Genomic DNA, 13878 nt, shown 5'->3' with positions numbered 1-13878 from the left:
ATGCTTACCTTGAACATTTAATAAACCCGGGTAGAAAAATATTTGACTTTGTTAAATATGCTCACAAGGGACTGCAAATACAGTATAGCTTTGAGAGCATATCCAGGCTCTTTCTGGACCGTAGAAAAAAAATGAATAAAATGAACCCCTTCACTAGCAGTCCTATCACTAAGTATTAATGAATTGTTTGAGGTGCAGTCTAGTAAACAGTGGCACATGGCGTCCTTGTGTCTCATTGCGACCTCACTGAGCTCCTGCAGCATGCATGTGGTTATCCTGATACAAATATTAATCCAGTATATGACTGATATTTCACTGTGATCTACTTCCTAAGGAGAACAATGCTTACATGAAGTGCTTGAAGACAATTAATCTCAGACTCAGGATTTTGTTCAATCTATTTAATATTATTTACTGCACTGTTTCATTTAAAATGTTAAAGAAAGGCAATCTGTGTAGGCTTCTAAGCCCGACATGTTAATGCTGCACCTCAGACATTAAGTAAGTTCTTTGAGCTTGAGATAAAAGATAATTTGTTTTGTCTGTTGCCCTTCCACCTTGCCATACTGAAAACGTACAGAACTGAAACTTTAAATTTGTGTACCAAACCTTGGTGAGAACTTACCGAAATCGTTTTCATTCAGTCGTCATTTGACATGTTTCACTCAACACTGGCAAGGAGTTGTTTCTTAAGTCGATCTGTTCGCACGGCTGTTGCTGACTGAGCAGAGTTTCCTTTTCAGTTGGAGCAGATGACGTGAGAGCACACTGTGTGGCTTTCATGCTCACTCAAAGTAAAATTTTGTGACATCAAGCTGGTTTGTAAGACCCTTTTCTCACTTTCTGTCTTACTCTTTACACACATCACTATCTGAATCATGATGTGTCTGTGGTTGAGAAGAAAAGAGATCAATTGAATGTCATCCAAGAACATCATGGCTGAGTTGTCAAGGTCTTGTCCACTTTAAGACCTATGTTCTGTGGTTTAAGAAGTTGTTGGTTCAGCTTTATTTCTGATTTTTTTAACAAAAAACCAAGACTCAACCATGAGGTCACTGCATTTTGTTGCAACACCTCACAGGAAGTGAAACAGAGCAGCATCAGTTTTTTACATGTTGTCTTGATCCTTTTTTATGGTTGAAAGGAGTTTTTCTTGATAATGTCAGGCTCTTCTTCACATGATCTGTTATTCACCCCTCTTCTCCATCAGGCTGTGGGAAATGCAGTGTATAGTCAGATTGTAATTAAGTGAAACTAAAAGCCCTTATTAATCTGTTCACATGACCACTGACAACAGATTGAAGAGTAAATGGATAACACGATTGAGGAATGAATGGAACAGTTCTCTGTTTGCACCAAATAATTAACTGAATGATAAGTTCCCCCACAGAAACTTTTCTTACCACTATTACCATGCAGAGTTAGCAGTAATCAGTTAGCTAGCCCTGTTGAAAACTGTCTTCGGTTGTAAATTTAGCATTTAATTAGAAAAGAGATGTCCAATTTTGGTTGAGAGTGTCTCTGAGCAGTTTTGGCTCTGTATGGATCAGATGAGCTTTTTAGCTTGATGCAAAGCAGCTTGATGTGGTAAAACCTGATATTCACGTTAGACTGATGGCAACTTTCATGGCTATATTTAGACATCACAGCAATAAGGAGTGACAAGCTACAAAATGCCTTGAAATATTGAAGTGTTTGATTGCTAGAGAAAGACCAATTAATCATATTTTGGACTCATCAGCTCTGACCAGAACTCAAAGGGCAGATTGATCCCTGCAGACCATGGACTGTATAATAAATGGACACAGTCTATGTGACACCACCCATGTGTTTCTGACACAGAACTTTGGAGCTAACTGTTGGCAGGAGCCATATTGGAAAAGGGGCAGGTTTCCGGTACTTCTGGAGCCAGCCTCAAGTGGACACTTTGACAAATTGCAGTTTTAAGCACTTCTGTATTCCCTCATAAGCCCAGTTTCCACCAAGCAGTTCAGTTCAGTTCATCTCAGCTCTGCATTTTACAGCGTTTCCACTGACTAATCCCAGGACAGACCCCCAAATAACCGAAACGAGCCGTCCCACTTCTTGGGACCCTTCCGTAGGGGTGCCAAACTAAACTGATCCTCAATGAACCTTGGAAGATGGAGCTACAATGCTGCAGACCGTTGACTGGCTGAAATAACCGTCACTTACCACGCGATAGCGGCTGCATTTCTCCTGGCGGCACACAGTCTTCTCTGAAACAAAGCTTGATTCTCCGTATCAAAGAGTCACATGCAAATCACAAAGAGGACAAAATGCTGGAAGTCTTCCATCGTTGCTCTTTGTTTACTGTGTTGCGTTTTTTTTTTCATCTTTGGATTTATTAGCGGGGTACACTGTGTCATGCTGCCATAGCGTTGTACTATCATGTTAGTGATGCAGCTGTTGGCATCCAGCTCACAAGCCACCTACCATCAGGGGGCACGGTTGGCTGTGGAAACGCAAACAGTGCCAAGCCTAACTGAGCCACCCCTTACCAAACCGTGCTGATCTAAACCAAGCTGCTTGGCAGGAACTGGGCTATATCTCTAGACTGAACATTGCTGCTTGCTGTAGACACTGCAAGCGGCCTAGTCAGTGTGCTGACTGTGAGCACCGTTAGCCCTTCAATGTTTGTCCATTTCTCCATTCTGTAGTCCACATTGTAGGTTCTGCAGCAGATTTCTTTAATCATCATCATCATCATCTTTCTATCCAATATTTTGTCATTGTAAAAAAAAGCAGAAATATAACTGTTACTGGATACTGTTTTAAATTTTATAATGTATTGACTGTTGCAGTTTAATACTGCTTCTAGAGCCACACTCAGTAATGACTTTGAGACTTAAGGTCTTTGCACACCAGACGCGTAATTTTCGCAAAAATATTTCGCACGGTTTTAATTTTTTTTGAAGACAATGTTTTTCAATGCAAGCTTCCACACCGGAACGTTAATTAGCAAAGCGAAATTGCAGCTTTTATTTTTTCGGACCGTGGTCGATTTTTCCAAACTTCCGCTAAGTAAAGACACAAAAGCTACAAAGATAACGATTTTAAAGACAATGTTTGGAGGAGAATAGCTGCGCAGATGGAGTATGATGATGGTGTGTGTACAATCGAGCTCCTACCGAATTCAATTGTGTCTGTTTTAGCAATAGCCGACACAAGCTAAATTGTACTCGTAAAGCATTAATGCCGTTATTGCGTTTAATCGCATCGCCACTGGTGTGCAAAGGGCTTAAAACATATCAAGACATATCAAGACATAACATTCATTATTTCATCACTTCTCAGTTATTTGACAGAAGTTGTTTTTTGCTCAATCAGCTATAAGTTGACTTCTCTATCATTCTTCTGATTACATCAGAGTCTTGAGCCTGTGCTTGCCCTGATTGTGTGCTGTATGAAAGGCGTAGCTCTATTAAATAGGACCGCAGTATATAATTGATAACAGATAATACCCTTTGCCTAGCCCTAGGTTGTCAAATGATTTGCCAAAAAACGCCTTCTTTGTTTTGCTTCTTCCTTTGGGTAAGCTATAACAGGAAATCAAATGGATTTTCCTTTTCATCATTCCTTAGAAAAAGTTGGTTAGACATACAGCGTTACAGCGTGTGTTCTCACTGTCACTGTTTGCACTGCCTGCAGCTTTGCTGGAGTTTTTCCCAGTGCTGTGACGCAGAGTTCATTTATTAGACTCTGTTGATAGCATGAGAGTTACATTTCATGAGTATGCGGGCTAGAAGGAAAGCTGCTCCCAAGGAATTACAGTTTGTACTGTTTGGTGTCACTTTATGTTCTTAGAGCATCATGGTCAACTGTTAATTTCACTGTTATTTATCAGTCTGATGTGGTTTTATGTTCTCTTTGGAAAATTTTACTCAACCTTTGTTTCTCCAAGTAACAGAAAGACAAATGTGCACGGAAATGTTAATGACCTCAAAATCTGCCTCGACAGTTTCCTCTCCTCTTAAAAAGTGATCAGTTCTGCAGACTTTGTAATCAGGTAATAGAAAAAAAATATTAAAAATGGTTTTCAGCTAGACAACTATCTTATCTGTTTGTTCTTCTTGTGCCCTAAAAAGAGATTTGGAAGCCGTAATGTACTTGAAATGATGATCTAAACAAAGCTTCTCCGTAGCATGAGAAGGCTACTAGAGCTGCAACTATCGAGTATTTTTGGAATCGAGTACTCTGTAGATTATTTCTTCGAGTACTCGAGTACTCTAACGAGTTATACTATTTTGTTTTTTAAACAAATTAATCAATTATATAGAATAAAACATGTTAAGGCTTTTAAAATGAGCAACCAAATACTGTTTTTTCCTCAGAAAAGGTTTTTTTAATGAACAACTTTAAAAGTTTTAACCAGTTCTGGCCTAAAATCAAAGCCAATTCAATACTGCTTTACAAAACAGTAATATAATTCTGCAATCCAAAGCAGCCTAAAACACAAGGCATAAGAATGTAGTGTATTAGTATGAATTTTTCCAACATGTTTAAGGAAGGCTAGGAAGAGAGAGAGATTAACTCTCAAGTCCCTGTAGAAAAAGAAAAAATCACAACACTACATCAAAACATAGTTAAGATATGTGATATGAGAGAGGGGGGCTGCAAAGTGCTGCTCCTCCCCTACAAAAGCGCACCCTGTAAGGCAGGGGTGTCAAACTCAATTGCACATGGGTCCAAAACTCAAAACACACACTTTAGGTCAAGGGCAGAAAAAGAAAAGTAGATTGAACACATTAAATCTAAAATGTTTTGTTAATAAATATGAATAAATGGACACAAATACTATCATTATAGAAAAAAAGAAAAATATGAATAACTATGGATAACTTAAAAAGCTTTTGCTCTCCCTAAAAATGTCTCCTGTCAAAATAAAAAGTTGAAAATATGAACATGAAAAAAAAAACAAAAAAAAAAACTGAAAATATTATATAAAATTGTGCTTTTGTTTTCCATTTGTCTCTTGTTCAGAAAGGCAGCTGTTCCACTGCATTATGGGATCTGTATTTTGTGTGTTATCAGCACTTTATAGGGCTAGACTATTGGTAAAAACAAACAACAAAACCAAAACAAAAAACCAATATAAAACTATCGCGTGGGCCAGATATAATTGTCCCTCGTGCCCCCTGGTCTTGAGTTTAACACATAAACTGTGAGAAGTGGTTACATCTGTATTTACGTGAGTGAGTAAAACTTGTCATGCTTCGTACTATACAACAGAGTCCTGCGCGGGTCCAATTTTCAAGATCCGACCCGCCCCCCCCCCCCCCCCCCCCCCCCCCCCGACCTAGGGACGTACAAACCCGCACCGCAAACTCGCGCATCAGCCTGATTAGTACCGCAACCCGACCCGATCCGTGGAAACACGACCCGCAGCCCGACCCTTAACATTACTTAAAGTATTCATTTTGGGTCATATTGTCTGAAAATTGAACGGTATATCGCCATAGTTCAGATGTCAGTGAGTAAACAACGCACCTGAATGAAGCAACTCTTCCAATAAAAGCTTGACTTCAGCTCCATCATCAACCCTCTGTGATCTTCTCACATATAACTGTAAAATCACTCGTTTTTTAACGTTTAATGCTTTTAAGCTTTTAATCTCTTTAAAGGACCTTTACATGTGTAATAGTAGACTTACTTTCTGTCCAGACTTAAGCGACGCTCAGCAGGTACGAGCCGTGATCATGTCTCAACCATGGATGTAGTATAAGAACTGGATCGCGTGGCTATATGGTCACAGCCCTACAACCAGCTTACACCTTACGTTTTTATTTTATTGTATTTATTATTATTTTATATTAATTTTGATGTGTCAACGAAAATAAAACCCGCGACCCGACCCGCATGTTATTTTTTCCACCCAGATCCGAACCCCGAAAAATAAAAGTTTTTAAAAACCACCCGCAAATCAGCTGTTTCTGCGGGTACCCGACCCAGCGCAGGACTCTGCTATATATTGTGCAGGCGCTAGGGTTAGCAATTTTAGGTAAGTTACCCGGTAGAACCTCCTCCACTTGGAGTGGTGTAGTGAGGGTGTTTGCGTTTAAGGTGCTGCAGTATCGCCGACGTGGTGTGATGGTATGCAAGTTCGGCTTTGCAGTATACACACTGAACGATATTTTCGGCACTTCGAAGTGTGAAGTGGTCCCACACACCAGACGTTTTCGGTCTTTTTCGTCCACCTTCCGCCATTGTTTAAGTCCGGCATCGCTGTGATATGTCCGTCAATTAAGACAGTCCGGGTGACACACGTACACATACACACACACACACCTCCTCTCTCTCTTTCCCTCTCTGTCCGTCAATCACAACAGTCCGGTGACACACACACCTCATCTCTCTTTCTCTCTCTCCTTTTCTCACACCATCTCTCTCTCACGCACACATACATACACAAACGCGCGCGCACCTCATCGCCATGTGATGTTAATTAAACGAAGCCTCGAGGTAAAGAATTTGCCTCGATCATTTTTTGTACTCGAGGTACTCGAGTTACTCGAGTAATAGTTGCAGCCCTAAAGGCTACATGTACACAAACAGTAAGACAATCAGCTTCTTTGGCTCACAGCCTCTCCAAAGCTTTGTGTTGTTGGGAAGCAGCTGATGCTGGCCTGCCAAAGCTTCTGCTGTAATAATATCACTGCTGTCATATCACTGCTGGCTGAAGGGCCAGAAGGGGATTTCCAGTGTGGCTGATTGGTACTATTCACAGTGCAGTGATCCTTCTGAGAACTAAAAATGATTCTAAAACCATATCATCTCGTGAGTTTTTCTTTTTCTTCTATAATTTTGTTCATACTTATCTAAACGACCACAGTTAGTCCATCTTTTTTCCATTTTATTGACTTAGGGTTTATTCTCTCAATAAGCTCTGCTTGCCAGAGAATAAACCCATTGAAATGTTTGTGCTGTTTGATTTTCACAAAAATGCATAAACCTAAGTTTTCAAGGAAAGTAGTTTGACAAGATATTAAGTGTTTGATATTTTCCAGTGTTACTTGCAGTTTTCTTTTACATGTCAAAAAAGAGCTGCACCTGTAATAGAACTTTTGATCATGGGCATAAGCATCAGTCTTTCTTCTGGATATTTTGTTGTGCTGTATGGAAGAGTTGATAAGAAACTTTACAGCCTTGTTTTCATTCTACTTTACACCCACTCTTTAAGCTGCCCCTTTATCCTTTTGGTGTATTTTGAACTTAAATCAATCAGTCTCACTGATCTCCTGCCCGTGGCCGTGGACACACAGCCAAATCCTGTGAATAGCTTTGGCCAAGCACAATCCCTCTGAGCCTGAGCCCCGGCACGTGATTGGTTGAGAGGAACATGGGACACTGAGGTTTACCGTTCCACCTTAACAAACATTTACTTTTGCTTTCGTTTTGACTTTGTATCTACTGCCGTTAGCTGGCTTGTTTTATCAATGATGACATGATGGCTAGTATTCAAGTAGAAAGTGAAAATAAATTGGTATGCTGGGAAAGCAAAGAGTGTCGATGTGTTAAAATTGAAGGAAGGCTCAGGGAGAATGGTTGTTTCTAATGAAAGGCAGAGTTTGGACGCTCAGAGCAGGTAGGAATTGTTCTTGATCTGAAATTTTCTTTACTTCTCTTTCTTCCCTTTTCTGTTAATCTAATGTAGAATTTAAAAGAGTCTACCTATTTCAATACTAGTGTTAAGTGTGTTTGATTTAACTCTCTTGTATTAGTAACTGTTAAATTTAGTGAGTGATAATGGCTCCTGCTGACAGAGTATCTTCATCTTACAAGATTCTGTTCGTGATCCTTTTTTTAGTTCTTCCTCAATGAAACAAAACCAAAAGTAATGTAATTGAGAAAATAAAAGCTCTGGCCATCTTCAGAAAACGTCTTACTGCTCTCCAGTTTGAATACTTGAGTGCTTCATTGCATTTTGAGAAGGATACGTTCAGTGCCCCGTACATTTGTCTCCTGGGCTGCCTGTGACATGACAGTATAAGGCTTTGGTTGTGTCAGGCAGCAGCTGGGTGATAGTGTGTGACCTGTGTGAAGAAAAAAGGTACAGTAAATGTTAACTACACTTAGCTGACAAATCCTCCTATTTCTCCTGTAGGCAATACCACTTGAACAGCAGCACTACCACCACCACTCCGGATGTGCACATGGAGATGTACTCGGGATTCCCTGACATGGACTTTTCCAGCCTCAACCTTCCTAGGAATGGAGATTTCCCCCAGGTTTGTTTCATATATCTGTTTCAGTGCTTGTTGGCTGATATGTATTTATTTAACAAGTACAGCAACAGTGAAAAATCCAAGTGTCTGTAAGAGTTCACCCGAACAAAAAACCTCACACCCACTCAAACACAACTAGGTGCACTCTAGTTTCCATTTCTTCTTTTCTTCTGTTGCGTGCTTATCAGAGGGAAGCGCCGTGCCTCCCACCCACGTCTTTCATCTTTGTTTCTTGTGTGTTCAGTTAAGCTTAATTTACCAAAGAGCCGCCTGATTAAAGGCCGCTGTTGTCTAGACGACTTCAACTGTACCTGCCTCTGTCCTGTCAAGGCATGTCATTAATAATAAGACGCTGTAATTTAACGCTTCCAGTGTGCATCCAGAAGAATCACTGTGAGGTACACCCAGTACCCTCTTTTCTGATGCTTTAGGAATGTTTCAGTAGAGTGTTTTTGTCAATCATACTGAGATTCTATGTGATTACCTCCACCCAAAGAGATACAACTCAAGGACCAGGGCATTAACTGAGAACTAGAGAATAAAGGTGCAGGCGTCAACCTCCCCTTACATTTACCTCACAGGGCAGATGGTTACAATCCACCTATTTCATTTTTTGTTCCTGTGCAGTTCAGAGTCCATGAGGTTGGATCATTATGGTCAGAATCATATGAATAAGAACTAACCGTAATTACACAGCCCAGTGAGTTTCTAATCTGAATCCTATTTCTGGTTGAGCTGAAGAGAGCCATTATTGAACCACATTTAAAAAAATAAGCTATGATAATGAGATTTTTTATTCTTAAGTCAGTCATGGGTTACCAAGCATGTTAGTAGTACCCCCCTGCCATTAGTCGCCTCTTTCACTGTTAAGGAGCATAGCTTCATTACAGTTCTTAGTTCATCCCAAGGCCAAAGCTGTATGTAAACATAATGGAGATAAGAGGTGATGGCAGTACTTAAAGGAAGCTCAATCTTACAGAAATTGTAAACTTTCAAAGCTTTTTATAAGTAATTAAGTATCAGAATAATAAAGAGTAAGCTGGGTCTGTTGTTGACAAAGTGTTTCAAATCTCTTTTTGTGTATTTTGAAGACTAGCCTCAAATCTATGATTTTAGAAAAGGTCAAGTCCTTTGAGAAATTTCTGTTTAATTGACGTAATTGAATTAGATAACATACTACTGTTTCTAAAGTAAATACTTTTAACAGACTTCTAAATAAAATCCTTTGATAGACAGGAAGTGAAAACATGTATTTTAAAGGACTTGCAGGACTAAGTGTGTTTTTATATATTACACATTTCAATAGTTATCAGGCTTGTTTGTCAGAAGGATAAAGATGTCAGATTTGCTAAAAGTAAGCAACGCAAAATGAGTTATGTGACAAGGAAGGAGGTGGTTCCTTAATCTAATGTGTGTGTGTGTTTGCAAAGTGCTTATAAATATGTGGCTCAAACAAAAAAGACTGATTGCATTTTAACTTACTCTAAATCACTCGTCATTTATTTTTTCAATTTGTGAAAGTGCTTTCAGTTTCTGCTCCAGCATCTTTTGAGAAAAAAAACAAATTTCAGTTGATTCCTGTTGTTACATACTTTAACAAAGCACCAACACTAACTAAAACAAACGAACAACCAGAGGACAGTTTCATGCTACGCTTGTGCTTCAGGTGGGTGAACGAGTGATGTTGTGTGAAAGAACAAGAATACTTTTTACTAATATTTTAATCTGAGGTGTTTTTAAAAACAAAGCAACAACATGAAAGCACTATACACAAGAAAGTGATGTGTCATCCTCATCACGTGTTTTATTTTGTCAGCAAGGATTTTGTGATTCATGTGGGGTTTCCCGAGTTTTCCATCTGCCTTTAGTCCATCTGGCTCTGGCTTTCTTCCTCACAGAGAGCATGAATATGTTTAGAAAATACTTGATTACCTGTAGAGTGGAGAAGTGTGTGATTTCACACTTTATATTTTAACTACAGTCCTCATCACAGTGTGTTCACAAGAAGCATGTTGAGTTTTCAGGAGGGCTGTTTGGCTGCCTGTGTGAAAGAAAAGATGTTTTTTTGCTTGTGTTGTGCTTTCTCAGCTGTTCTCTCTGAATCTGAACACTCCCTGCCATGTGAGGCATGCTGAGAAAATGTAAGTCACAGGGTCATCATGACTAATCCTCCACCTCACAACAAGACCTCCCCCCACCACAACCATTTTCACCCTCCATGTTTCCCTCCTCCTCTGAGTAGGCACCTAAACCGTGCGCCTTTTTTTCCTCTCACCATCCACATTTAGAAAACAGGGTTTTATGTTTTCTTTGCGCTGTTGAACCATGACGGTAGAGAAAGCACTCAGGCATGTCCCTTGGTTTGTCAGGTGACTGCCTTGTTTATCTCAGCAATTCTCCTGTTTTGGTTACAGCTGTAGTCTTTAGGAAAATCTCTTTTGGTTTGCATGAATTCCCACAGTGTTTTTATGCAGTTAACCTCTGTTGGAAAGTCCATATTGTAAGTAAGCACACAGTTAAACATGTGGACAGAACAACAGGAGTAATATTTATTTGTATTGGAATTTATTGACCCCCCTTTGAGACTCAATTTTCGTCTTAGATTATCAGTCAACAATAATACACCCAAGACTAAGAACTGTGATGGGACACATAGGGATGGGTCCTGAATTAGGTACTCTTATAGGTACCGACTGAATTTTGTAAAAGTACCAGGTTCCAATTCATGTAAAATCAAAATGTACCATGTTTAGGTACCTAAATGCATCCTTGTGACTGTGAGGAAGTGGATCAGTAAGCAATTTTCCATGCAGGACATGGACACAGCATTTCAAGGTTAAATATTGAAGAATAAGATTGTTAAATGATAAAAAAAAATATTATTAAACAGATTGATATTTTTCACCACATAAACACAAAAAAGCACCAAATATTGTTACCGTTGAGTACTGGTACCGATTGCCAGATACCGGGCATTTGGTTACTTTATCGTTACAAATGTGAAAGGTACCCATCCCCAGGGACACATGCGCTCTGCAGCCAGTGGTTAAGGTGTATGGATGAAGTAGCTGTCGAATAGTTTGTCCTTTACAGCTAATGCACAAATTCATTTTGTCTCAATTGAATTCTAAAAACTTTAATTGTATGTTGGCAAAAAAAAAAACTAAAACCAACTTTCCCTCAAATATTTGTATTAGTGTAGTTCATTTGTCTGCACTGTCAGTAGTTGTGGGACAAACGTTTTATTGAAAATTGTATTAACATTTACGGGTCTGGACCTGTAAATGCTATATAAATAAAGATTGATTGATTGATTGAAACGTCAGCCTACTTTTTTTTTTACTTGACGTATAACTATATTTTACAGTTTATGCACATTTACACGTTGCTTATTAAGAACATGGAGCATGTTAGAAATAGTAAGTGTCAAACAAAGAGCCTGACAAACTGAAGCTTCAGTAAAACCCCACTTCAAGTACAATAAACTGTGCACGGTCTGACATCCATATTGAGACAAAATACAATTTTTTTAAATGAACCCTCTCCAAGAGCTGATGTCTGTACAGCACAGTCTGTGATAACATGCGAGGTGATTTAAAAAGGATGTGATTAGTTTGACAAGATATTTGTCCCATGTTTTTGGGCATCGCAGCCTAACAGCACATTGGATTGTCCTCTACTTTGAGGTTTCAGATGCTTGGCTTGTGGCAAAATTTTAATTCACATTTTAATTACAGGAGGACAAACAGGAGATAGTCACGTTAGTGTCTAATGCATACATTCATGGTCTCCAAACATCTTGTGAGAGCCTTAGGGTGTTGAATTGCATGCACAAAAGTTCAGGGGATACAGGAGAGCATGTAAAATAGATTGAATAACTAGCTGAAATAAGTTAAATGGAATTAATAAGCTCAACAAATTTTAGCTATCATTTTTTTACTTTTTCTTATGGTGAAAACACAAAGCAAAAAGTGCTCCCTTCTTACCCCTTTAGTAAAGTTGATCACTGCAAACCACAGAGTTAGATCTGGACTTGATAAGGGCAGGTATTAAAAAACTGTATTGATATCAGTGGCAAAAAATGCTGATTTGGACATCCATTGTGAAGTTTGGACCTGGGGCATGTAAACTTTGAGGAAGAGCACCAGAAAGAAAAACAGATTTACTGGAAGACATAGAGAAAAACAGAACTCATTCACTAACCACTCTGGCTTACCTCAATGACTGTAGTGCTGTTCTGCAGGCACACAGGTTTACACAGCTACTGTACATAACAACGTATACAGAAACGTACATGCAATACGGCACGTTTTCACAGTTAGTGTCTCGCTACATGCTTTCAGTGCGGTCCCTCTCACTATTACACACTTACTCTCGTGCACGTTGATGTTTCTAGGAAGACTCGGTGTGTGCTGAAGCTGAGGCAGCTACAGCTGTTTTCAGTTTTGTTTTAGTAGAACCTGAATCACTTTGGTACATCATACCAAAACCCTGAGTGTTTCTTCAGTGTTTAATACATATTAATCACATGGACCAACTATAAGCTGTTGCTCATTTTCTCTGAAAACCTCATAGCAGCCATGTGGGCACAAAGAGAACATGCATCTCCACATAGAAAGACCCCAGTTAGTGCTACTATTCTTCAATGGTCAACTGTGCGATTTAAAAAACAAAATAATTCAAAATGTAGGGTTGTTCTGATCACATTTGAACCTTAGTTTAAAGACTAGCAGTTTCAAAATAAACTGACTCTGTCTAGGCTATTGTAGTAAACAGGAAAGGTGCCCAGGTGGCTTTAGTTTACTGGCAATGAAGATCATCTTGTTTTTCTTGACTTTATTGCACCAGGCCAATCAAAAGATAAATCTGTGTGTTTTTCTCTGTCACTTCCTTGTAAGACACCCTCCCACCCACTTGAATGGCCTAGTTTGAACGAGGAAGTTGGAGGTTAGTTTGAAGACTTAGCCATAGCTGCGCAGCTTTCTTTTGTGGAGTGTGTGCTCCGGCCCGTCAAGTTCAGTTTGATATTGTTTCAAGGTAATTGACTGTGAATCAATTTTAGGTTCAGTAAGGGGTGAATGAGAGGAACTTGCTTTATAATTCACAAGTTTAGACACACTGCTCTATTGCTACGAATGCTTTTCACACTAAGTATGAACACAAGTGTGTTCATTTTATTTCAAAAAGGTCAGGCAATGCATGAATAACTTTACAGTGGAAGAACTCAACACATCTAAGTGTATTGCTGATTGGGCACTTCATCAAAAGTATACTCCAGAATGTATTCAGTTGGAGTGCTCACAGCCCAGAATAAGCTTTGACAAGAAGGAAATTTTAAACCAGGGATGAGTGGGAACTGGGCCTAAGGACTGAACCAAGAAATTCTGAAAAGACTGATAAATGTATGACAAGAGTTTCTCAGGTTTTTGCAGAACTATTAGAACCTGAATGAGAGAAGACTGCATGTTTGTGCAGACCACTGAGTGCATCTGTTGTCTGTATAGATTAGAATGGATCCTTGCTGGCTGTGATGCAATAAGGTGTGTCTGGTTTGTGTGTCTGTGTATTCAAAAGAACCTCATTAATGATTCATTCCTCTCAGTCACCCTCCATGCTCCCCTCCCTCTCTCCTCAC

At 39.3% G+C, this 13878-nt stretch overlaps 1 protein-coding gene across 2 annotated transcripts in view; it reads left to right on the top strand.

Moving 5' to 3' along the window:
- The window catches only part of sbno2b (strawberry notch homolog 2b), a 63563-nt gene that overhangs the window by 19698 nt on the left and 29987 nt on the right, over nt 1–13878 (top strand). For both annotated transcript variants that reach the window (XM_074667948.1, XM_074667947.1), the window contains exon 4: nt 8123–8246. In XM_074667948.1, coding sequence (XP_074524049.1) covers nt 8123–8246 — 124 coding nt within the window. The remainder of the gene's footprint in view (nt 1–8122; nt 8247–13878) is intronic.

The sequence above is a fragment of the Halichoeres trimaculatus genome, unplaced genomic scaffold, assembly GCF_033239565.1.
Source record: "Halichoeres trimaculatus isolate MK-OKI-2021-1 unplaced genomic scaffold, fHalTri1.1 fHalTri1_scaffold_4, whole genome shotgun sequence".
NCBI lineage: Eukaryota > Metazoa > Chordata > Actinopteri > Labriformes > Labridae > Halichoeres > Halichoeres trimaculatus.
This window is presented reverse-complemented; position numbering and strand designations above follow the sequence as displayed.